At 38.7% G+C, this 26,737-nt stretch overlaps 1 protein-coding gene across 8 annotated transcripts in view; it reads right to left on the bottom strand.

The window, feature by feature from the left end:
* Fryl (FRY-like) overlaps positions 1-26,737 on the bottom strand; it is a 266,366-nt gene that overhangs the window by 53,276 nt on the left and 186,353 nt on the right. For all 8 annotated transcript variants that reach the window (XM_005392935.2, XM_005392937.2, XM_005392940.2 and 5 more), the window contains 17 exons: positions 25,791-26,028; positions 24,671-24,856; positions 24,333-24,419; positions 22,133-22,401; positions 21,528-21,723; positions 20,840-20,964; positions 18,675-18,732; positions 16,679-16,770; positions 13,972-14,144; positions 12,266-12,426; positions 11,460-11,570; positions 10,544-10,698; positions 10,156-10,255; positions 9,162-9,330; positions 4,584-4,843; positions 4,089-4,229; positions 1,679-1,847 (listed from right to left, as the gene is read on the bottom strand). In XM_005392935.2, coding sequence (XP_005392992.1) covers positions 1,679-1,847; positions 4,089-4,229; positions 4,584-4,843; positions 9,162-9,330; positions 10,156-10,255; positions 10,544-10,698; positions 11,460-11,570; positions 12,266-12,426; positions 13,972-14,144; positions 16,679-16,770; positions 18,675-18,732; positions 20,840-20,964; positions 21,528-21,723; positions 22,133-22,401; positions 24,333-24,419; positions 24,671-24,856; positions 25,791-26,028 — 2,690 coding nt within the window. The remainder of the gene's footprint in view (positions 1-1,678; positions 1,848-4,088; positions 4,230-4,583; positions 4,844-9,161; positions 9,331-10,155; positions 10,256-10,543; positions 10,699-11,459; positions 11,571-12,265; positions 12,427-13,971; positions 14,145-16,678; positions 16,771-18,674; positions 18,733-20,839; positions 20,965-21,527; positions 21,724-22,132; positions 22,402-24,332; positions 24,420-24,670; positions 24,857-25,790; positions 26,029-26,737) is intronic.

The raw sequence follows: 26,737 nt of genomic DNA, 5'->3' as shown, positions 1-26,737 counted from the left end.
AACCTCCAAAAGGCTCAGGAATGAGCATCTGGAAATAAGGGTAGAAGGCAGGGCTAAAACAGAAGAACTGGCTGAATATCTACTTTAGACGTAGTGGACCCCCATAAATCCACATCCCAGCCCACTTCAGTAAGTCTTTCTTGATAACAGCACAGCAGAGGGTTTCTGGCCAGGACACATGATGTACGGTTAACAGAGGGGGTACCCTAAGAAGATAGGATAAAATGAAAATATTTTAGATGTGTTATGTACCTGTGCCAACTGCCCACAAGGAATGGAATCATTTTGTACTCACAGGTATAAATAAACTAAAATTCAAGAAACAAAAATACATGTGCTTTAGGTTGAGACTGCATCTCTGGCTCTGCATCTTTCTGACGCCATTGATCTTTCAGGGGTGGGACGATTGTGTGTGTGCATGGGAAACCCACAGACACAGCCTCTACTGAAGGCGGGCAAGTTTTCTCTGGAAAATCAGACTAATCCAAGAGAAAAGGCCTACAGGTATTAGTATCACTGAAATCATCCTTTAACGAAGGACACAGTCAGTAAGTTCCGTGTATACATATAGCACTTATCCATGTTTAATGCTCTTTCCTTATGAAAAGATGGTTTTTGGTAGGCTTTCAAGAAAAGCTTCTACTTGGGACTGGGGATTTAGCTCAGTGGCAAAGCGCCTGCCTCGCAAGCGCAAGGTCGTGAGTTCAGTTCCCGGCACCGGAGAAAAACCAAAAAAAAAAAGAAAAGCTTCTACAAAGACTGAACAAACAGCAATTTAGAGAAACAGGAGCTTCTGCTGGAGAAGAAAAGAGTAACTTTATCAGACACAGAAAAACACAGTCCAACCATGAAACACAAAAGAACTAATTAAAAAAATTCTTTAGAATTAAAAACACATAGCAGATACAAAAAATTAAATAGAAGTGTTAAAAATCACCCAGAAAGTAGAACCAAGTCTACATGATAAAAATAGTTGACAAAAAACATATTTCAAAGATATAATTTAAACTATTTCTGATTATACAATGTTTTTGACATGCTGAAAGCATTTTACAAAACCAGAGTGCCAGTTTCACAGAAATGCCAACTACAGCAGGCTAGATATTATATTGATTTTCACTGGAAATTTTTCCGAGGGACATGATTCTTCAACTCAAAATATAATTTGATAAGTATCTGAGGTAGTGGTTATGTTAGTTACCTTGATTTAATTATTCCACATTATGTTAACAAATCATACCATTTGTACTCTATAAATATATATTATTTGTCAATTTACAACAAAAAGCATAGTATACACACTTACTTGGTTAGATTCAGTGTGGTTAGATTCAATGTATACTACATATCCAAGTAATTATGATGTGGAATTACACAAATAATTTCTGCAAGTAATCATTTTCTAAATCTAGTTTTTAAAAAGGCATTCACTGTATGGGGATATATAAATTTATATTCAAGTTCTGGATACACACATAAATTTTCTTTCTATAATACTAAGAATCCTTAGATTTATCACATTTCCTTATTCATATGATAATTTACCCAAATTTAGTCAAATTCCCATACATGACTCAAATTTGCTTCTGTTCTCTCAGTAACGCCACTGAAAGCCACAAATCCTCAGTACAGTGAATAATTAGGTAAAGCATTTCCTTTGACACGAAGCACGTCTTACCTGAGGTGACAGAAGGGATTTTGTAGCTGGAAGTGATGCGGTAGTAGGGGGGATTATCCATGTGGGTGACACCCGAGCAGACAGGGTCTGTCAGCTGAAGCTCACTCACTAGCTCTTCTAGTAACTGCATTGTTTTGTCTCTACCCAAATAAACAATAACTTTCTTGACCTGTCACAGAAAAAAGTGTTAAGAAGCAACATTTTTATCTCAGAAGTTTGTCTTGAGACACGTTTGATCAGAGTAAGCTTAACTTTAAGTGGAAGACAAATCTGCACAATTTGAACGTGGGCAGGCACTGATCAGCAATGAAACATCGATTAGCTTTACAGTGAAGTACTGGCTTCCCTCCAACTCAACATTCACTCTAATTGGGATGAAGTGAATCTAGTGTTTGACAGTTTTCACAACTTCATATACTTCCTTTACTCATTTTTTTAATAAAGTGCAAAAATTTGTTTGTCTCTGTTTCTTTTTTAATGGAGAAAGCTTCAGGTTAATATCACTGTGCAATATTTGTCTGACCTGAAGTTAACCAGTTTCAAACTCAGCATTTTTTAATTCTGTCTTCCTCATTCTATTGAAACCACCAGCAGTGACATGCTTAACAGCGAAGAACTGGCAACTCAGCCAGAACTCAAACCACACTGCCTAGATTGCAGTGTGGATCTACCTAACACTATCTGCAAAGTCACTCTTCAGTTTTACTGTCTGCAAAACGGGGACAGTAACAGCACATAGCTACTAGGAGGACTAAATGAGTTAAAATCTGTCAAATGGCTATTCGCTAAATTTCCTTCAGTGAGAATGAAAGACCAGTCATCATGCTTTTTTCCAGCTCCAGCCCCAACTCATTCACTCTTCTAATCACTGACACCTTCGATGTGCCAGGCACTACTGCCAGCACTGGGCACACAGTAATAACCCACCTAGAGGCTCCTCTTTGGAAGCAGCTTGCAGTCTATTGGGTGGAAGTAAATGTAAACAGGCAACAGATAAATATATAATAGGTGTAGTGCTGAGTGCCAGGAAGACCAACAAGACAGCGAGAGGGAAAGGGAGTGTGCCTGTGGGGACGAGGCAGGTGCAGTTGTAGCCACGATGGGCAGTGGAGGTCTCACAGAGAACGGACACCCCAGGGAAGACCTGGAGGGATGTGGAGTGGTGTGGCTGTCAGGAAAGACAAGCAAAGTAAATGCAAAGGCCCTGTGGTGGGATGCCTAACAGAGCAGGCTGCAAGGAAGTCTGCACAGTTGAAGGGTGGGAGGCCTGAGGGAGAACAGCAGGCAGTATGATCAGGGGGCGCTGCAGGACCATGAGGTCCGACCCTTCTCCTCTCAGGATGCATCTTGAGAATGAATCTCTCCAGTACACTTGGGGAATGGCGGCTGAAGCCATGGTCTGTAAGAACCTCAAGTGCAGCACTTTGGAGAACTGGTCTGTGGAGTACACTTTCCGGAGCACAACCACATGAATGACGTCTACACGTAAACGCACACACGGGCAGGACTGCATGTGCACCTTCAATGTCATCCTCATGTCTGAGTTTTGTAGTGCCCCTGCCCGATACCAGACACTGTACCCAGGCCTTGGCTCTGAGCTACACCCTAGGCCCTTTTCATTGTTTTTTTATTTTGAGACAGAGTCTTGCTAAGTTACTAAGTTGCCCAGGCTGGGCTTATATTCACATCCCTTCTGCCTCAGCCTCCCAGAGTGTTGGGATTACAAGTGTGTGTCTCATGCATGGCATACAGTGGGGCTTCTTAAACTGGACATATGTAACTGTTATTCCCCATCCCTCCAAAGGCAAAGACATCAGACCCTCACTTTTATCTGGTTTTCCTTTTCTATCTCTTCCTGTGCTTTCTCTTACTTCTAATAGTTTCAGGCATGGAGCTTCTATTCCCCAACTGCTCTAATACCCCAATGCCAGCTTCAACTGTAATATACATGTATATGTGTTCCCAGTTTCCACTTTAATATCACTTTCTCTCAACTGTTCTCTCTTATCCTTCCAGATAGCTGTGTTCCTTGGTTATTTACTGTCAGTACCAGGCAATTTTCCTTTGTAGCCTTTATCATACCTGTACTTTATTAACACACTGACTTATTCACTAAATAAACTACGTATGGGTTCAAAGAATAAAATCTGTATCCACCCATCAGATAGGCATGCCTAATATAGTACCTAGACCAGTACCTAGCCTGCGATACTATTAGATCACACTGGTTGAATGAGTCAGTCCAGATGTTATTTCTTGACTGTGCTCAATCTGGCCCTTGCTTGCCTCCGTGTGTGTGTGTGTGTGTGTGTGTGTGTGTGTGTGTGTGACTGCTGCCCATGCTCTGGCATACCAAGAAAACTGGTAAATACTTATTTTTGCCAAAAGTTAAGTGAACTTGAATACATACGTAAGGCAAGAGGCTTGGTTCGCTATTCACCCCACAAATGCTGATCAAAAAGTGCAAAATGATTTTCAGGTTCTTTGGCCAGCCGTCTGCAAGTGTGGTCCACACGTTCTCCATCTCTGACCAGGCCAGTTCATCACCGTACTGCATGAGCACACACAACAGAGACTTCAGTACAACCGCATACAGGAGCCCAATTTGCCACACCATGGAATACTAGAAAATCACATTTTTACAGACACCTGTAATCTCTTCCACACTTTAGGGAAAAGATTATTCAACAAACCCGAACAGCAATATCACTAACCACATATGGTATGGTTTTAGTTAAGAAAAAAGACATCTGACAAGAAGATTTTAGGCAGGGGAATTTATCATCTGTTTTTGCTTGGTTCTCATAGGATTCTCTAATCTCTGCATCTGTTTCTAACCATGCTTCCTTCTCCTAACTCTAGAAACCTGTGTAGCAAGTGTAAAAACAAAATACTGGCACTTTACCTTTGCTGTCATGTACATCAGATTGTTCAAAACCATTGCAGTGGCTTGCGGGGATCCCCAGCCTTCTCCCCGAAGCCAGCGCCTGCTGGTCACCATAAGTTCGCGATCTTTTAAGGAGTCATCTTCGTCCTCTTCGTGGCGCCTGGCCGTGGGCAAAGGTTTGAAGTCCACCAGCTCAATGTTGTTCATCCAGGGCAGTAGATAGTGCAGCATGACCTGTCGCCCTGCCGGGTGGGCTGTCTGGATTCTCTGGCTTATCTCTAATTGAAAGCAAACCAGAGAAGAGAACAGATGTAATTTTGGTCTCCTCTGACCTATAATTAATTTCACCTCCTTCTGAAAGAAGAAGCAGCCAGGCCAGCTGTGGTGGCACATGCCTGTTATCTCAGCACTCTGAGAGGTGTGGGGGCAAGTTTGGGCCCAGCCTGGACAACTTGGCAAAACCCTGTCACCAAATACAAAAACTTAAAAAAGGGTTGGGGATGAGGCTCAGTGGGAATGCCCTGGGTTCAGACTCCAGTATTGAAAAAAGAGGGCAGTGGGGAGAAAAAACAATAGGAAGATGGAATTTATTTATCTAACTATTGTAATTATACTTTTCCTTTTAATAAATTTTACCTCAATGACAGAATAATGCAAATGAACAGCTAACATAAATTACATTATTTTTGTTTTGTTAGTCAAATGTTTTTACACCCACAGTGTTCTGTATGGATAGCAACATGGCAGTTTCCCCCAAATTAAAATAGACCCCCAAACCACCCAGCAACTGCATTTGTGAGTATATATGTGAAAGAACTGACAGCAGAAATTCAGACAGCTATTTGTACATCTCCGTCCACAGAAGCACTATTCACAAGAGACAAGGGTGGAAGCAACTCAAATGTCAATGGACAGATGAATGAATGGAGAAGCAAAATGTGACATACACACTGGGAGAAACTATGCAGTCTGAAAAGAAGAAAATCTGGTCACAGGCTGGATGTGCATGAACCCTGAAGACACTATGCTAAGAGAAACAAGCTGGTCACAAAACAAAAATACTGTAGGATTCCAGTTATATGACGTATAGTGCTAAAATAGTGGGGTTGAGAAAAAATACGAAGTATAATATTGATGAGTAGGAACTGAGGGAAGGAAAAGGAAGATCATTGTTTAGCGGCTATAGAATTATACTTCTGTGGGCCAGGGAGATAGCTTAGCGGCAAGCAGTGCCTGCCTGGCAAGCAAAAAGACCTGAACTCAATTCCTGGTACCAAAAAAACCCCAAAAAACAAGTTATACTTGTGTAAGATAAAAACTGCCTAGAGATCTGCCTCACAACACTGTCTTCTTGTGTCTTTGTTTTTTTCTTTTCCCCCCCGGTACTGGGAATTGAACTCACGACGTCGCGCTTGCCAGGCAGGCGCTGTGCCACTGAGCTAAATCGCCAGCCCCACAACACTGTCTATACTTCTGAATACTTCTGAACTGTACACTAAGTTGTCAACAAAACAAAGTAATTGCAAGATTTATACATGGATTAATTCAAATGGACTCCACAAGAATCTCGCTTATTTTGATTCTCTTTAGGGGAAACTCCTATGATGTGTTACTTTTACACTCTTATCTTTTAATGCTCATAACAAAGCTCTGACGAATGCAGAGTCAGATGATCATGTGCAAGAGTGACTTTGACCTTGGCTCTGGCACAGCACAACCATAGGTTTGAATCTCCTAGCTACATGCACACACACACAGCTGACCTGAGGCCAACCTATCAACCTCTGAACCTCAATTTCTTATTGTGTAAAAAGGGTAACAAAAGGAGTGACCTCATGGGGTTATTGTGCAAACCCCCCAATACGTCAATGAAGGGCTTAGTCTCTCCCCACCCTCTGGGAAGATAGGGTCTTGCTATGTGTCCCAGGCAGTCTCAAGCAATCCTCTCACCTGCATCACTGAGTGCTGGGACCACAGGTACATGCAGCAGCACACCTGGTTTCAGTCTTGGCAGAGTTACGTTCAACTCCAGCCTTTTAAAAAAATGCCTTTTTGGAATACACAAGTTTAATACCTGTACCTGATATGAAATGTATGACCGGGAGCTCTCAAAGTAGTGAATGAAGAGATCCCAACCAAGGAAGAGTGTATGTGGGAGCTGCAGCCATGGCAGTGCTTGGCCTCCCTCTAGGAGAGAGGGCCTTGTGAGGAGATCCAGGCTGGAATTCTGAGAGCACTAACACTTAAGTCAATAGAAGGAAAAGAATCCACTAACGTGACAGATAAGAAATAGTCCACTATAGAAAAAAAATCCAGGAAGTAGGAAGTTTATGGAAATCAAGAAAGCTCAAAATTTAGAGAAACATCAGATACCCAACATCAGTTGCTGTGGAAAGTAGCAAAGAGATCAAAGACTAGAAGTTAAGAGATTAGATGTGACAGAGAAGAAACTGACACCGATGGAGCCTGAAGGCCACCTGGGTGGATCCACAGCAGTCGTAAGGGCTGCGAACACGGAGCGAGCACACTGCTACTCAATGCAAGGCACAGGGCAGCGGGTATGGAGGAGGAAGAAGAGGGGAAGAGCCGGGAGCTGACGACATTTAAAGACCATGGCACTGGTGCCGAAGGAAGGCAGATGCAGGGCCACATATCTTACAGAGGACACAGTTTATGATGATGCCTCTACTTCTACAGTATAAACCCGACGAACACTGCTCGCCTCTTGCCTTAGCAACAAGTGAAACTTAGATTGAGTAGGATTACGTGAGCCATAGAATTCTTTCACATTTAGAGAGTACGTTTTGGTTTAAAATAATTTTTAAGCAGAAGAGTTAAAATTAGCAGATGCTGAGGACAAGAGTATCTGAAGACAGAACTGAAGGAAACATGCCAAGGAGACTGAGCTGTGGGCATGGCCTGCACCTGTACCAATGGACATCTCCCCAGTTCCAGGATGGTGGAGACCCCGCCAGACCCTGCTCTCTGCACTGAGCTTCCTACCTTGGGTTACGGTTTAAATCTAAGATTCTCCCAAAAGGCTCACATATTTGCAAGGTGACTGGATTTGGAGGGACACTGTACTCCTTAGTGGACTCACCCACCGATGGGTTCAGTTGCTAAATGTGCTGCTAGGAGAAGGGGCTAGCTGGAGGTGGTCACTAGTGGTTGACCTGAAGGGTGCGCTCTCGTCCCCAGCTCTTCCCTCTCTCCTGACTCCTGGCTGCCATGGGTTGGGAAGCTGTCCTCTGCCCAGGCCCTGCCGCCCGTCTGTTCTGCCCTGCAGCCCCACGACCACGGGCTGAAAGCGTGAGCCAAAGTAAGCCTCGCTGTAAGTTACAGGTGTTGGGAATTTGGTCCCAGGGAGAGGACAACGACCGAGGTACCCAGGACAGCTGGCATTTATGGTGACCACTCTTCTGTGTTGACAGCCATCCACTTCCATCTCGGAGGGCTGTCAAGGATATGAGAGCTGAGAACAGGGAAGCTCCACTGACCAGTCTAAATCAAACAGGATAACTGCTTTTCACCACTGAATGCAGGGAGAATTGCAGTTGGTTTTCCTCGGTCAATTCAGAATAAGAATTTATCTATGAAAAGACAGATAAAGGTTGAAGCCACTATGTTTTGAGCCCAAGTAAAGGAAACCACCTGAGGCAGAACTCTGTAACCCTCCGATGACAATTTTGGTGCATGCCTGATACTCAGATTGGAACAAGAGCCTGCTGCAGCTGACAAGCTGAAAACTCAGTGTCTTTTGAGCAATAAGAACAATTTTTTAGTTAAAGGGTAAGCCACCACGGGGGGAATTCACAACAGTATTTTCATAAGGTAGGACCCTAAAATTCTCCTAAGTCTGACAGCTGGACAGATGTGACTACTTTCCTGACAGTCTTAATGTTCTTGCATCTGAAAGGCCCTAACGGGAGCACTGTACTCATTAGTTTTAAGGGAAATTAGCAGGATCAGAAGGCAAAGGGGGACTCTAAAAATAATTTTGTTCAAAACACTGCATGATCTGCCTCTGTGATTAGAGGATTCAAGTTCCACTTACGGAAGGACATCTTCACCCCTTCCCATTTCTGTTGTTGATGGCAGCCCAAGACAGAAAATAAAACACACTCAGGAAGTTCTACGTCTCCCAAAGAAATACTTTAAATTATATGAAGTCCTCCATTCTCTTTTTTTTTTTTCCCTTTTTTTTGGTGGGGGGGTTGGAATTGGGTGAGAAGGAAGGGCCAGTTGTAAAGCCCTAGAAGACTCCATCAATAAGAAATCTGAGTATCAGATAGAATAGCATTAAGAGAAAAAAATTATCTTAAAGAAAGAAAAAATTATCTTAGTTGAAGACACATTTTTCCTTGATTCAACCTCTAACTTAATCTCCTTAAATTTTTCTAAGCTGGGTGTGGTGGCCCATACCTGTAATGATGGTACTTGGTAGGCTGAGGCAGGAGGACCATCAGCTGAAGGCAAGCCTGGGTTATATAGCAAGACCCTAAAACTTGTTAAAAAACAATCAAAACCCAAACTCTGAAGATGACTTTTTAAAAGAAATTATTCCAAAAGACTATCTAATCAGTTCAGTAGCCATACCTGAGAAGATGGCAAGAGTGAGCTCAGGATATGCCCTTGCTAATTCCTCAGACAACTGATAATACGAAGCAGAATACAGATGTGGCAGAGGAGACAGCTGGCTGAGTACTCCGTCTGTTCTCTGAACTTCTAATTTGTGAGCATAGCGAAACATCTTCGGTTCCAGAATCTAAAGGAATGTAATCCCATCAACTTATGTTAACATTTTAAGGGTCCCCTAAAGATCAGCTATGACTTAAAAAGCATCTTTTCCCAAGAAATATTCCAGTTTAAAATTTGTATCTTTATGTATATTATAAAATATGTTAATTTCTAATGTTAAAAAAAAGTAACCTAAGGTATAATTACCTGAAAAAGATTTACTTTCCAGCTCAATATGACTACACAAATGTGTGTGGGGGGGAAAAAACCCCTTCAACTGGATCTTAGCACAGACTAAATATGGAATACTAATTAAAACTCTTCTGACATCACACTAAATAGAGAGCTATTCTGCTAACTTTAATAAAGGGATTAAGATATCATTCCTAAGGTGGCTCTACTACTTAAAAGCCTTTAGAAATGTAAGGGTCCATCTGAATCTTACTTTTAACCCTTAATTAAGATACACAACCGTGTTCTTTTCTGAATACTGTATAACATCATAATGATACACTCACAATCTAATAAAGTTAATATGAGGGTATCATAAACATAACTCTCAAATCATTCAACTCATGTTATTCTCATCTGTTAAATAGAAATAGTTACTTGCACAGATCAGTTAATACCTGTAAATACCTTCATATATACATTATACTTCTGAATAGTTCAGATTATAGATTGAAATATCCGTATTATTTTTTTTTTCTGTTTCTAAGGATAATCAGAACATGGCACCATACTTCACTACTAAAAATAAAGCTAAGCATTAATGTGGTTTAGTGGTAATAAAATATTAGGCCTCAGTAAATCTTCAGTAAAGAAATATTTTAATTCACATTTGTTTACAAACCTGTAAAAGTTGCATAGCAACTTCATAGATACTTCTAGAAGAATCAGCTGCTTTAAACAGTATCAGGTTTAGGAGCATCACTGTGTCACACTGATAATCCCTAGGGATAAATTTCACATGTCAGGTAAACAAAAATGTCTGGAGACACTCACATCAGTGAATAAACAGGATATGCAAAGAGCAAGGCTGCATGCATCACCTAAGCATAGGGTGGCTTTTTTTTGAGGCAACAGGTAAAACAGATTCATGCTTATCATGATCCTTAGTGGCTAAATTCCACTAGAGCATAAGGAAAGAAGGGTTTCTCAGTATTTCTAAATTCAAATGAAAAAAAATGTCTTTAAAGGGAGAAACCTGAGTGAAGTGTGCAAGCAGCTGTCTGGAGTACCTGCTCTGGAACACACTGGCTATGGCTTTAAAGCAGCCCGCAGCCACCCTGACGGAACCCGTGTAGCAGCGGTCCACAGCCCAGTACAGCAGGTTGCTCTGATCCGGGTTTAGCTCCAGCAACAATGTGACTGCTTCACAGCCCAACTGATGAACCTAGGGAAGCCACAACATTGCCAGAGAGCGAAAGCGCATGTTAATTCATTACTGAGTCCTGTGCACTTTTACTGAAGTAATTTTTATTATCATAATGCAATGGAGTCTCTTTTTGTTCAACTCCTGCTTACTCAGCCAGCAGAGAAAACAACACAGATAAACTACACACGGCCTTTGTCCTTTTATACAAGACTCTTCAGTAGGACTTTCTCTTCCAGGAGCCCCAAAGGTGGTTGATGAATATGAAACAGATGCTTTCAGAAAAATGAGCTGTTAACCTCTCCAATTATTTTTAGCAAGTTTTACCCTTATTTGTACCCAATAGAAAAATTATTGTGCAGGGAAAAATGTAAATTCTATTTAAACTGTGAAGTCTGTGTGAGTATATAGCAGAGACTAAGGTAAGAAAGGATTAACTGGAGAGTGGTGAAAAAAATGAATTTGATTAACAAATAACATACTTCTTCCATGGAGTTCATGTTCTATATTGATATTTTATTTATAGACTCAGAACTCTACTATATTAGCTTATAAATCCTCTAATGTAAAAGAAAAACAAAAATTATTCAAATGAGTAATAAATAAAAATTAGAACTTTCTTAGATTATGTTAACCTATTTAAATTTTATGTAATTGGCTTTTTGTATGTAACTCTATCCTATCTTACCAAAAAGAGGACCTCTTTTCAATATGTCATACACTAACTCTAAATAACATAATGACAATTTATTATGAAAGTTCAAGGGAATTGTCATAATTACCTTTTTGTCCAGAGAGTCCAGAATGTTATCCAACCATTTGTACAAATAGCCATCTGATGACAGTCCCACATTATCTGCAACAGGGCCACAACACAGTACAGCAGACATAGCCTTCAAACAATAATATCAGAATTACACTTAAAAAATTTAAGAGTTTAAATGCTGGCTGCTTAATGAGAAGAGGCAAGATATTCCTACTCATGTTTTACTGGCCACAATATTCTTGCTTTTTTTCTTTACAAAGAAAATCGTAACTTTTTTTTTTTTTTTTTGGTGCTGGGAATCGAACTCATGACCTTAGGCTTACCAGGCAAGTGCTTATGCCACTGAGCTACATCCCCCGCCCCATAACAGTAACTTTTAAGATGAAAAATGTATTATAAGTAAATATCATCATACCACATTAGACATGGCATTAAAACAGTTGGAAAGACACCCTTGAGAAGTGGGGTTGGTGGGCAACCCACTTTCTGGGCCCCCTCTGTCCCTCTCAGACAGAAGCTTTCTTTCTCTTAATAAATTCTTCCTACTCTTAAAAAACAGTAGGAAAAAGAAGATAAAAACACCAAGAGAAAATACTTAAGTATGAAGGAACAGGCATTCCTTAGAGTAAAACCTCAGTTATGTTAAGGAAAGGTGAGCAAATTTTGACAGATTCTGGAACTCTTTCACGAAGTTAGGATGTAAGTGTCTCACTGTGGCAGACAAACATATTTTAATACTCTCAGGTACGAACCATTAAAACAAACTGTGCTCTTGACATAAGCAAAAAGGAACTCTAAGAAAAAAGCGATCTAAGTAAATACCTTTAATGCACAGTACTGATGTCTATTGATTTGCATGTTCCTGTCACTGTATCGGTCCAAAGGCGTAAACATGATGCTGAAGGGGCCAGCCCAGTGACTGAAGAGCATGAACAGACTGTGGCGGAGGCTCTGCTGGGGGAAAACGCTTCTCCTCTGGTGCACTGTAAACAAAAACATAGACGGGGAAATTTATTTGCGTTTCTTTGTACTTTATAATGCATACCAGCTTATGTTACTAAATGTATAAAATTATTTTTTAAAGAAGGGAGTCAAAGTTTTTATTTCAATCCACATAAATCCTCCGCAGTAACAAGAGTCATTAACATATATGCAAATGGCAGAAACAGTGTCAAGAGAGGTAAGAGTGCAGGGGTGGCCCAGAGGCTGAGTCAGAACCCCACTTCTGCCCAGGCTGCCGCTGGCTGTACAGCAAGCTTGGCGAGCACACCTTGGAAACTTAGTTCCCGGCAAGTAAGGGCTATGAACTAAATGTGTCATTTTTAAGTGTATTTTTTTCAGCAGGAAAGCCAGCTTTATGGAAGAAAAGGATCTTGATGTATGAAACAGATAAGAGGAGTTGATCTGCTTGAAGTAAGGTAGAGGCCTGGTGTCCAAATCTATTCTGCCAACTGCTAATGGCACCCACCAGAGAGCCTCAGGGCTTTAGAAAACTATGCACTTAGATTACTACTTCTACTCTGAAGCCCTATTCTGCAAGTTCTCTGCAGCAAGGGATGCTGGAGAAATTCAGCGGTGTTTCCATAAGCCAAAGCAGAAGTTGTGGAAAAGTGCATAGGAAAAAGATAAGTCACATCTTTATTTTCATGAGCTTCTGAACAGAAAATGTAGAGGAAGAAACACTCTTCTAAATAGCATCACTTTCCTTTCAAAGATTAAAATAGGGCTCTTGCACTGCACATTAACATACCTAATTATGTGTTTAAATGACCCTGTTATAAAATACAGCCCATGCTCGCTCTTTAAAAAGCATATACTATTTAAAGTAACAAAACAATCTTGGATATTTTTTCAAAGGAAAAAATCTGTTCTTATACAACAGGCTTATAGTCACAATTTTGTCTCATAAAGAATTTGACTTTTTGAAATGCAATTTTGTTTTTTTGTTTGGGTTTTTTTTTTCTTTTTTTTGTCTTTTTGAGACAGGGTCTATCTATGCAGTTCAGGCTGGCTTTGAGCTCACTTTGTAGCTCAGGCTGGCCTCACACTTACAACGATCCTCCTGCCTCAGCCTCCTAAGTGCTGGGATTACAAGTGTGCACCACCACGCCCAGCCTGAAATGCAATTTTGTATACCACTTTTTGTAGCACATGCTTGCTCTGTAATAGGATACATCTGTTACACGAATCCATTTATGACTGTATCCCTGTTACACTGTATAGCAATGGCCTACACTCATCTCCCACTATTCAAAAGTATCTCATTAGTTTTATTTTTAATTGTCATTAGGGACATTATGCTCTCTGTTCATGGTATCTCAAACAAATCTGTGCTATTCATTCTACCTGATTTCTTTAGATTTTTGTGTCAATATCTTGACACTTTCTAAAAATATGCTGGGTTGATTTTTGATTTCTAAACACTAATTTTAAGGTAAAACAATCTCCTATGCTGACATTATTTTTCCAATATGTTCACAAATTTCTTGTCAACATCTCAAAGAAGATATACTACGTGAAAGTAATACCTGGAACATTCTGGATGATATTCGCCACTAAGGCACTAAAATGGCATCGTATATCCTTCAGTGTGTCGGAGTCCTTCTCATTTTCTGCTTCCAGGAGCTGTCGGGTGAGGTCCACGTACTCTAACAACGTGTTGTTGAGGAGATGAGTCTCACTGTCAAGGCCACCACTTGCACTGAAAATATTGAAGGAAATAAATGCTAAAGAAAGTATAACTTTAAATTATTATTTACATGAAAACAAAACCCTAGTAATTAAAATCAGAATAATATATATTAAGCTTTGCATAATCATAGCAGTATGCAACTTAATGTATGAAAATTAAGGGGATATGTTTGCCTTACTTAAATATAGAAATAGAAGGTGCTTCTTAATCAAGGAGCTATTTCAATTTATATTATTTAATTCCATATCTAACATTAATCAATTATTGTAAGTGTTCTTCTCTGTTAAAATATGCACTTTACAAATAAGGAGATGAGAAAGCTTATGGAAAGGGGACAGCCAGTGTAGAAGGGCAGATAGAAGACAGATTAGTTCTGCTGGTCTTCACAGTGGCCAGGCCTACTCACACCATGCCTTCAGCACAACAAACCACCCTTTAGATATGGGTGCCAGCAGCTTTCTGGGACAGGCATTCCCAAGGATACAAACACACAGGGAGGATTCAACTCAGAGGGTTAAAGTGTTGGTTTGCACACCTTTTTACATGTGTGTCTTTCTGCAATGAGATTCTCTTTGAGGCAAGAGATCTGTACTGGGAACCACTGATTGGTCAGGTGACAATTTGGGTTCCTGCCTTATTCCAGCAACCATTATGCACATGTTTAGTACCTACTTTGGAGAGTTTTAATAAACATATAAAGGAGTTACATATGACATGGCCTTGTACATAGAAAGTGCTATATAAATTAAAAGCTATTACATTTATAATTATTCAGGTCAGCTTTTCTTTGTTATATAGTGATTTTTGAAATGCAAAACATATTTTTTTTACTGGCTCTGTGTAGCTTCTTACCAACATCCTGAACCCATGAAAACATGAGTAAGGTATCACAGTTGTACTATTTTATATTAAGTATATCACCTACAACAATAAAGTAGTACCAAGTGAATTCATGATTTTACTTAAATGAGCATTTCAAAACTTTAGGGTCATGACCTATTAGTGCATAGGAAATCAATTTAGCTATCTGCAACCTGCACCAGAATAAAACATTCATTCTTCTAACAAATATTCACTGATTAGCTACTATATATATCAGGCACATGACCTACTGGGAAAGCAAAGATAGCTGACTTCTTGGCATTCTGAATTACATTTTTTCTTTAACCAAAGCAGCAGACCTGTAACAGTAATAACCTTTATTGAGATCTTATTTTTAAAAACCCCAAATCAAAACACACACCTGTTTAAAAAAAAAAAAAAATCTATTACTGTTCAGTAAGATAGTATAGCTTTTGTAGTTAAAATTTCAGTATACTAACACTTTGCAGTTCCCCAAAACAGTATCATTCAAAGATTCCTTATTTACTACCTTTACATTTGAAGGAACCAAAAAATAAAAGATTTAGACTTGTGCAAAGTTAGTTTTTTACATTAATCCCAGAAATTTCAATTTCACTTTTCCTAAATGCTAGTGTTTTCTTTTTTTGTTTGTTTGTTTGTTTTTTTGTGGAGGGCAGAAAAAAGAACCAATGGTTTAAAATTCTCTTAAAGTTCTGTTTTGAAAGCAGTTGCCCAAAGCTTTTAATGTTAAGTAAGAAAAGTGCCAGGAACACTAAGAAATCAGAACAAATGCTGTGCACAGGTAGTACACTCATTCAATTATCAACACATTTTTCCTTGCAAGATCTTTTCAGTTACATTTTTGGAGGTCAGATTCACTATTTTTCCTTCCTTGGTAAAGCAACATCCTGAGGAAATATTTTTCAACACATAGCTCATGGAATTTTCCTCAAGGAGCTGGTTTTAGGGTTAAGAAGCCTTTCCTCTAGTAGTGACTCCAGGTTAGGGTTTAATTTGTGAATGGTAGAAAACAAAGTTATGAATTATGCCTGCAGATTTCATAATTTTTCCCAGTGGAACAGACAACAGTTCACTGAAACAGACTTGCAAATTTTATAATATTTAGCCTCTGAATGTATTATTTCTTTTCATTCCCATGAGAAATGGATTTTCAAAATGAGGAAAGAAATAGGTAAATATGTCCAGAAAAGACTACTGCTATCTCCTTGCTTAGAAAACTGGGTTCCAACACATATCAAAATCATAGAAAAAGCCAGTATGCATGCAAGCCAGCGCATGCAATCCCAGCTACTTGGGAGAATGAGGTAGAGGATTCCAAGTTGAGGCCAGCTTGGACAACTTGAGAGCTCTCATTTCAAAATTAAAATGGCTAGGCATGTAGCTCACTGGTAGAGTGCCTGTGGGGTGGATCCCCAACACTGGGATGGAGAGAAGTTCATACCAACATTATACCCAGTTGTCCCCAAAAGCAATCTAGTTCTGGTGGCAGATTTTTCAATATGTTTTTGGGCCACTGGTTAATGCACTAGATGACTCTCTGACTGACAAGTTACGTCTGCAGTGATGCAGTTTCTTTTTTCTATTGCACAGGCACTTTTGTTTTTATGTATCTCAGGAGAGAAAAGAGATTAAATTCTGTAATCACTCTAAAGTTTGAAAAGACAAAATTTAATACCAACCTGTGACTAATGACACCAGCATCTGCCAACAGTTCAAATATTCGTACCAGTTGTACTCGTAAAATGTCTCGACGCCTGCGCCGTTTCATATTCTATTCCAAAGACACAAGGATGTTCATTAAAAAACCTTTAGGGAAGTACACAGAAAACTTGGTGTAACTTGGAAAGAACAATGTGGAGGCCAGAGAGAGCTTCTAGGCTCATCAAAATTATTTTGCTTGTGCAGTGTAGATTGCGAACACTGCCAGCTACTACCTTAGAGAGGTATATTTGGACAGCAAGAAATTAACAGCCAAATACAATCACAGGATATCTTACATGTGACACCTCTTATGTGTGAGGGAAATAAAATTCTACAGCTACTTTTAACTGATTTGGTAGTCTGACAGTCTTAGAAGAACTGAAGCAATTAGTAAACTGCTACTATTGAGTTATACAGAATCCCTAAGAGACTCCCCTAAATATGACAGGGTAGCAAAAACAATCTTAAGGGGATTTAAAAGTCTCCAGAGATTTTGCTCACACAAAAGCTTTCCATTTCATTAATTTTGGCACACACACAAAAAATAAATAAATAAAAATAAATAAAAGGAAACATCCTGGGAGGCTGAGGCAGGAGGACAACAATTTTAAGCGAAGCTTTGGCAATTTGGCAACTGAGAGAGAACCTATCGTGAAAGGAAAAAAATGAGCCAGGGATATAGCTAAGTGTGAAAAGGTACTGGGCTCAATCCCTGGTACTGAAGAAACAAAAATAAAAAATAACATAAAGCAAAACAAAGGCTTCTTTGCTTATTATAGAATGAATAAATATGTTTATATTACTAAGGTCAAAAGAACCTAACAGCTAGAATAACAGTTATAACATTTCAACTTGATTCTTTAGTTTAAAAGAAGTAATACAGGAGTAAAGTGTAAATCTCCTGTATCACTTTCTACTCATTATTTGAGGCATTTTTTTTTCACAATACAGACCAATTAAGAACATATTAGTCTTTCATTTCCATGTCCACGGTCCACTTTCTTGCTTTCCATTATCAGCCAATATGCTGATGATCAGTTCACTAAATTTATTTCCTTGTAGTCTTTTTAAAGTTTGTAGTAATTTATGCTGCATGAGATGGCTTCCTGACAGTCCTGGAGGATTTCTGCAAAGTTTTAATTGGCCTGTTTTCATTTTGTCTCCCTAGGAAGACTGAATCTAAGACTCTCAAACTATAACTTGCATTCCAGCCACATGACTGAACACATCTAATGACTCAGTGTGCTCAAGTTCCCCCTGGAATTAGAAGTATAAATGCTGCGCCTGCATTCTGATTCCATCTCCCTCTGATAAATCATCACTCACAGTAACCAGAATGATCGTTCCAAAACAAAAATTAAATCAATTAAATAATGGGGATACTTTTACTACTCTACTGGGCAGAATTAAGGAAGTGAGGAATTATGGATGACGTTTCTAAGTCTCTAACACAACAGCTGTTACCCCCTATTCAAGTGCCTCAGGGGACCCCAAAATTAACAGAAGTGATTCTAAAGGTCTATCAGATACATCTACGCTACTTTACAAAAATGGATTTCTGGGAACTACCCCAGGGATTCTCATTCAATAGGTCTAGGAGGCTATAAATTTTAGCAAGATCTCAGCATAATTTTAGATGTCACTCACACAGAGGAACCACGAGTCTACTGAACAAAGCTAAAAGTAGGAGCCCTCTCCTGCGCTTTCTCTCTCTCTCTTTTATGGTGCTGATGATCAAACCCCAGGCCAAAATACGTTAGGCAAGTGCTCTACTACTAAGTTGCACTGTCAGACAGAAGGAGGAGTCTTTTATGAGATAGTTTTTATCTTACTATCTAATTTGGTACTCAATCACTTTCTTCCATAGTATCACCATGCAAAAATATGTATAATTTTCAAATTCAGGCTATAGTAGGAAAGTTAAGTGTTTGCCAAGTACATGTTTGATACAGAAAATGACAGAAAACACCTTACCTCTGGCCTTCTTTCGAGTGCTTCTTTAATTATGGGATGTAATTCCTCTATCAGTTCCCTGGAAGAAAAATGATATGGTTTGTGTCTGCATGTCCCCCCAAATTCTTATGCAGTCATGGGGTGGGCTTCTAGGATTATGGGTATGAGTGCTGCACTGCCCTAGGGTGGACAGTTTGATATGCAAGGGAGTGAAAGAGTCTGTTTGCCACCATACCTCCCTTTTGCTCTTGCTGCTTTTGCTGTCTTCCATGGCCATAAACAGTGGTCCCCTGCCGTGTGCCACTCTGCCTTGGAGCCAGCCAAGTATGGACTGAAACCTCCACAAACTGTGAGCTAAATAAACCTACCCTTCCTTAATTTTGAGTGTCAGGTATTTTGTCTCAGCAACGAGAAAAAAGTAACCAAGACATGATATAATTCTTTCTATTAATAGTGAAAACAAGTCTGGTATTTATAAATATGTAAATATTTCTATGAAGATATAAACTGACAAATGTTAATCTTAATCCTACTGTTTTAAACATAGTTTTTATTGTTTTAGTTTTCTTGTAAAATAATACACTATTTTCTAGAACATGTGGAAACTACAAAAATGGTATAGGCCATTTATTTTAATTTATAAAGGTTAGTACCATCAATGCTTTTGTTTAATCATTCTGCAACCTGTACACAGGTTATGTATTTGAAACATTATTATACAGAAAATAGTACTTTCTTTCCTGAACACCAGCTGTTACTCTCATGCGCCATTAATTAACTCATGATGCTCTATCATAGGGTGGGCTACCACAATTTTCCTAACCATGTTTATTACTGAATCATTCAATTTCATGTAATTTTCCATTACTGCAAATGTTGGCTGAGTGAATGGATTTCTGTATTAGTCACTTTTCATTTTTGATTATCTCCTTAGGACTAGCCTTTATAAATTAAATGAATGGCTCACAGGGCATGAACTTCATGAGAAAGACAAATTGTTCTTCATTTACACCGACTATAAACTGAAAATATTCTCCTTATATAAGATTTGGAAAATTGAAAAAGCCCAAGAAGAAAAGAAAATCCACTCAGTATCACCATTTAGTGAAAACTGCTGGCACTCAAAGCATTTGCTTCAAAACTGGTTCTACTTATAGAAATTTCATTATTTTTAAGAAGCTGAAATAATTTTTCCCCACTTTTTCCATTAGCACAGTAGTGTATTTATTTGCCATAAAAGTATTCTTCCAACTTCATTTATAATGAATGCGATTTCACACCTACAGATGTATTTAGTTTATTATTTAGTTTATTAACTAAATACAGATGTATTTAGTTTATTAACCTATTCTCTTATACATGGTGCCTTGGAGGAAGAACTAAATCATTAAATATCACTCCTATCAACTGAGGAAACTCTCGAGAATACATTCTGAGCCTAGTAGAAAGCAAAATAGCAGAATCTCAGGGGAAAATGAAGAATATGCTTCACTGACATAAAAAATATCAAGAACAATGGGAAATATATAGATAAGTACTCTTTGAAAGACTTTCTCTTAGAGAAGAAAATATGAGCTGTAACCACTAGACCAACATTACCCATTATAGAATCACTATGTAAATAACTGAAAAAGAAAATATTAAAGATTTATATGGCATGCTATTACTCTTAGAATGTATTCTGCATAGAGTTTTAACTTTTCACAGTAACCCTATATGACAGGGACGCAGCTTAGTAGTACAGTGCGTACTGACTTGTATGAGGCCCTGGTTCAATCCCAGCAACCACAAAAAAGAAGAAAAAAGAGAACAGCATGAAGAAAATGGGGTAAATCTTAATGTACTCAATAAGAACAAAGAAATAAAGGATCAAAAATATTACCTGACTTAAGTGGTACCTGTCTAGTTAACTGGCAAAAGTCAGGGCTGGTATGCAGCTATCCTAATAAATAATCTCCTCAACTCTACTACACCCTCTCTCTAAGCACATTTATTTATTTGTTTATAAAATGGCATCAAATTTGAATTTATTTTAAATATCTTATTTATTTTCTCATTTGTGTAATTATTTATTTTTTGTGGTGCTGGGGTTTGAACCCATGTCCTTATGCATGCTGTACAAGTGCCCTACTGCTGACAATAGCCCAGCCCTATTTTAGTGCAGAGAAAGATAAGAAGGCAATTACCTAAAAGCTCCTGGGTTGGTCCTGCCCAGACCTAGAACCAGGGACTCTGTGATTTCCATGCTCTCAGAGCGCATCATTGGAACTATGTGCTTAAACAGTGATGAAGGGGACGGGATGCCAATAATCTGAGAAAAAACAGTGCAACAGTCATTAACAATACTACAACCAACTAAACAATTAGACATTCCCACAGCCCTTGTTCAAGGACAATGAGCTGATGAGACTGTTGCTCTGTGAACATGAGTAAAATAAAGTTCTTCTGCAATAGTCATCAGAGGTCATCAGATACCCGGCCTTAAGCTTTCCAGCTCCGTTCAATGCCCACACCACGACACTTTGTGTCCTATCACAGAAACTATGTAGCTGCTCTTATCAAGCACCCACTGTATGGCACGGTGTAGGGGAGCTCTAGAGAGGCACTTATTTAAATGATTCTTTTTGATAATTTAGAAGTGTGACAACTCTAGGAACCTGAAAAAGGGAGAATGAACTCATTTTTACTATGATGAATTTAATGAGCAAGGGCCCTTCTCATCAATGAAAAACTATTTGTATAATTGATTCCAACTAAGAATCCACAAAAACAGTTACGGGATTTCTTGATATATTTGCTTTATTACAGGTGAAAAGAACTGAAATATTCACTTCATGGCACCATTCAGAGACATAGCGGACCCGAAAAACTTACTTTGGAATCAATACTGTAGCCACTGTCGGGGGTGGATGCCAATGTCTCAGGAGGAGAACACCTCACAGAGCCTGCAGATGTTGACGATGATGTGGATGCTGCTGCACTGCAGCAAAGAATCAGATAGTTTCTCCACAGGCCAATGTACGAGTCACTGCTTGTGGTTGTGTTTACTTTCTTAGCATTGATGGGGCTGCTAAAGGAAAAGAAGAAAGCCAGGTAGGTATAAATCACAATGTGCTCTTAGAAGCTTTTACAGAATGACTGCTAAACTGCCGTTCACTTAAGGGGGGATGGTTAGTACAGAGTTTTTATTAGTAGTACTCAATGTCTGTGGAATAAGACATAAATGAAGTTAGACATACACCATGTATTAAGCATGGTGCTACTAAGTAAACTAACAAGATTTGGTGAGATTCAACACATGAAAAGGATAAAGGACTTACAACTCTATATCCCTTATAACTTCCTTCTCCCTCTTAGACTGTCAATACAGTATGGCACATGATTTATGGGACTTCTGATTGGTACCACTTTTCAGATGCATACATTATGAAAGGTCATGGTCTACACAGTTTTAAACCTATACTGGGAAAATGACTTACTTTATATCAACCTGTGGGGACAACAACTGCAGCCTTGTATATGCAAACATCCAAGCATAGCTCACAGCTGTAGAGCAGTGTTTTGGAAGGTTTTCTTGCTTTAAAAAACTAGAGAGACTTATAATCCACGGGTCTTGGCCTTGGGTCACATGTGCAAATATCCATATGTGTGATGGGCTAATCACGTCAAACTGGTGGCTAATAGGAGAAGAGTTCCACTCTGCTAATGTTTGTAAATCTACAGAGCTAGGGCAATACAGCAAAGTAGTCTGTGTGGAGAAAAAAAAATTGATTACTGAACATTACAATTAACTTTCAAAGTTTTGCCATAAGACTTGCTTTAACTGGAAGTAGCCTACTGGTGGTTGCTAGAGTAGAGGGTACTATGAGGTCTAAGGTTAAAAGGAGTAGTGAGTTCCTGAAACTGTATGTAAGGCTTTTTTTGTGTGTATTATGAGCATATGTGGGTTTTTCTGGAGACAGAGTCCATAGCTTTATTCTCAAAAGATTTACGATCCAGCCAGGTGTGGTGGTGCACACCTGTAATCCCAGCACTCAAGAGGCTGAGGCAGGATTGCTGTGAGGTCGAGGCCAGCCTGGGCTACAAAGTGAGTTCAAGGCCAGCCTGAACTGCACAGTGAAACCCTGTCTCAAAAAGACTAATGAAAAAAATTATAATCCAAAAAGGTTGAGAACCACTATATATAAATTTCTGACTTTTGTGGAAAGCTGCTAGAGAACTAACAGATGAAGCATCAACTTTCATTTCAGGGTGATGGGCCCTGGCTATGCATGAATGGAATAGGCTGGAACATAGGTTCTTCTTCAGATGCACATTTTCTGAAATATTCTGTTCAATAATATTTGAGCTCTGATACAGAAGAGATTAAGATTTACCTTTGGACAATGATATTCATTAAGCACTGTTTTAGGCATGAGAAGCAAGTCATACATTAGTGTCTCTATTAGCATAATTCATGTTAATAATCTAAAAACATTCTTGAAATTGTACAGATTTTTAATCATTTTTTTTTGGTTTTTTGAGACAAGGTCTTGTATGTAGTTCAGGCCGACCTTTAACTCATTATGTAGCCCAGGCTGGCCTCAAGCTTGCAGCAGTCATCCTGCCTCAGCTTCTACAGTGCTGGGATTACAGGTGTGTGCCACCATGTTCAGTACTGGATTTTTAATCATTTTAAGAGATAATTTCGTAAATCTAAGGGCTTACAAAATGTTCCTATGACCTCCCGTTTTTATATATTACTTAGGGTTATGCAAAGACGTTACAAGGAAAGCACACACACCTCTTGTCCACATTCTCCAAGAGGGTGGGAAAAATAATTTATTTTCCTATCATCCTTGGAAACTTGATATAACCCTTTTCTTCAGACTGAACCAAAAAGTTAGTATAAGTTTTCTTTCTAATGTGTTTGTTGACAAAATGTTTCTCTCCATTTCATTAAGTCAAATTACATATGATGTTGGTATGGAAAGTTATATACCTAACCCACTGCACTTAAACCCATATGATAAAGCAAACAAAAAATATTTATTGAAGGAGTGTACAAATTATTCTTTTGAATTTAAACATTTTTACGTGATTTTGGTTAGTATGTCTATGTCAAGTATAATAGATAGCAAGTAGTAATAGTTCACAAGAACTTTGTCCTTCCCAGCAGCGGGAATTAAACCCAGGGGCACTCAACCATTGAGCCATATCCCAGCCATTTTTTAAATTTTTGAAACAGAATCTATGTAGCCCATATGAACTTTTGCCTCAGGCTCTCAAATATCTGGGATTACAGACATGTGTTCCCAATAACATTGCATTTAAGGAAAACTTTATAGGCTTGAAAGATCAGAGTTTTATAAAGACAAAATTAATGTTATTTTTATGGGACTAAGAACTAACTACAGCCTAAAGAACAGTCACTTTAAAAAAACACTTTACTTTTGAAACACTTCATACCTTTCAAAAAATTTTCTAATGCATTATCTCTCTTAAAGGAATTTGTTTCTGGGCTGGGGATATAGCTCAGTGGCACAAGCGCCTGCCTGGCAAGTGCAAGGTCCTGAGTTCGATTCCTGGTACCAAAAAAAAAAAAAGAAAAGAAAAAAAAGGAATTTGTTTATGTATGAAAGTCTATGTATCTGTTTTACATCTCAAAACAAGACTGAGAAGCACAAAATCATTAGTTACCTGATCAGCCCCTGTGAGATGTATGAAGCTCTCAAGAATGGATGGGCTCAGCCTGTCCATCACATCTACGGCTAATTCATCATCACCCTACAAAAAACACATCATATATCTAAAAATAAATTAGGAAAGTTTAAGGAAGGTAGCCAAAGCTAAGTAAATGTTTAAGCAAATCTATGAAAGGAATCAATAGCAGGTAGGTTAGTTGAGACTCTCTCTAAAGATTTTATTATAAAGTAAGGTATATGTGAATGATATTAATAGAAATGAGATAAAGATGGACAAAAGTATGAATTTTAAGTACTTTCATTAGACAACTCAATGAAATACCTATACCTTACCTTAGGTATTTCCAAAAGTGCAAATAAAGCCCGTATTTCTCTAAGGACACTGACAGCTAATCTCCTAGTGGCAGGTCGACTGCTACAGAGAATGACAAGTGCAAACCCTTCTACCACGTGGAACACAGTGGAATACGGGCTCCTTTCCAGAGGAGGGGGATGAGAAGCTCCATCAGCTACACCGTGCTTGAAAAATAAACACAAGTTAAAAATACACATGTACAGCCATTATAAAAACAACCGCACAATTAGTATAGAGTAAAGCAAATCATGGCAATTATGGCTATCGGTCTGGCTTGACTCAAGCCATTTAAATAGTACTTAACTATAAAAATGTAATAATAGTATGCATGGAGGAAAAAAGGCATTCCACTGGCAGTATAAATGGGAATTATGCACCTAATTTCTGTCATTCTTTTACTACTCTGTAACCTTGGAGCCAGCACTTACTCTTCATCTCGTTTCTACATGGAAGAAGAGGGGCCTGGATTGTAGTTTTCATCTTGCAGTGTGGACCAGCAGCAAAGCTCAGCGGTGAGCTCGTTAGAACAGAGACTATTGGACCCTGTGGTGATTCGAAGGTCATCAAAGGTTGAGAAGCTGGGTTGCCTTAGATGGTCCAGCTCTAAACCTCCAAGGTTCTATCACTTATACAGTAACATAAGTCAACAATTTGAACACATTTTATGGTTAAGGAACACAGACACTATAAATGTCAAACAGGAACTGGTCCCTTGGATAAAACAAGCAAATAATCCAAATGGAAGACCACCCAAATTTTTTATTATATAAGCTTTAAAAATATAGGAAATCTGTCACTGGGATGGTTGAATGATCAGGCACTGGGTTTAAGACTCAAACATATAGGAAATCACCTAAATGTTAGCTAGAATTAGGTCTACTTTCTATGTTCACTAAAATCTAATTGTTACCAAAGAAGCTTAGAAAAGTTAGACACAACACTTTATACATAAACTATCAGAAAGCTGAGTGCAGGGAATTATGAACACACTGAACTAGGACAAATTTTAGTGTTTGAGAAAATAAGTCTACATGGATGTCATTATTGGTCATTTACCACCAAACACGTACAAAGGGATGATACATGAGAATTCGGTACCTGTGAGTCTTGGTTTTTGTGATGCATTTGGGCTGCTTGTTTCCACTGGTTTATTAGTTGTACCAACATCTTTACAGCATTATCAAGAAGTGTGGGATGGATGTCAGTCACTTCACGAACAATAAAATAAACAAATCCTGAAAGGACATCCTCTCGCCAATCTGGAAAATCAAGCATTAGTGCCTGCAGAGTGTTGAAAGCCAGAGCCCGAAGTTCTTCATCCATATGAACTGTAAGCCTACCGAGAACCAAGAACAAAATCCCGTTAGCAAACCTCAACCCTTTCTTGTAGTTTCATCATCTAAAATTTGAAAACAAAGACATTAAAAAAATTGGTTATTTCATAAAAACCATGCTCATATTTTTATGCTGTACTCATCCTTATTCCAGTCTATATTCTTCTGTTTAAACTCCCATATGAATCCATTCATATTAGTTGGTATTTCTACTATAATTCAGAATAAGGAGTTTGATCTTAATTCAATGCCATAGTTTCAAATGGCATATAGATGATATCCATTTAAAAACTATTTGACCCGGGGGCTGGGGATTTAGCTCAGCGGCAAAAGCGCCTGCCTGGCAAGCGCAAGGTCGTGAGTTCGGTTCCCGGTACCGGAGAAAAACCAAAAAAAAAAAAAAAAAAAAAACTATTTGACCCTTAAAATGCCACATGCTGTTATCTTACAGTCAATAAAAATTTATGTCCAATCACTTGCAAGCTTAACACTGACATTTACTTAGTCCTTTACCATCACAGGAAAGGGCATGACTTATCTTAATCATTTCTCACATGCAGCTGAAGTTACAATTAAATATAAGAGGGCTGATTATGAAGAAGGAAATAGGATGAATTAAGATGGAACAGATTTAACAGAAATAATTCCATAAGAGGAAGATGAGAGTATATTCAGGAGAAACATCACAAATGGTGTATGCCTAGGGGAAAA

This window comes from Chinchilla lanigera, unplaced genomic scaffold, assembly GCF_000276665.1.
Source record: "Chinchilla lanigera isolate Chin_1 unplaced genomic scaffold, ChiLan1.0 scaffold00046, whole genome shotgun sequence".
In the NCBI taxonomy this organism is placed as follows: domain Eukaryota; kingdom Metazoa; phylum Chordata; class Mammalia; order Rodentia; family Chinchillidae; genus Chinchilla; species Chinchilla lanigera.
The sequence above is the reverse complement of the archived record's forward strand: the minus strand, read 5'-3'. Positions and strand labels throughout refer to the sequence as shown.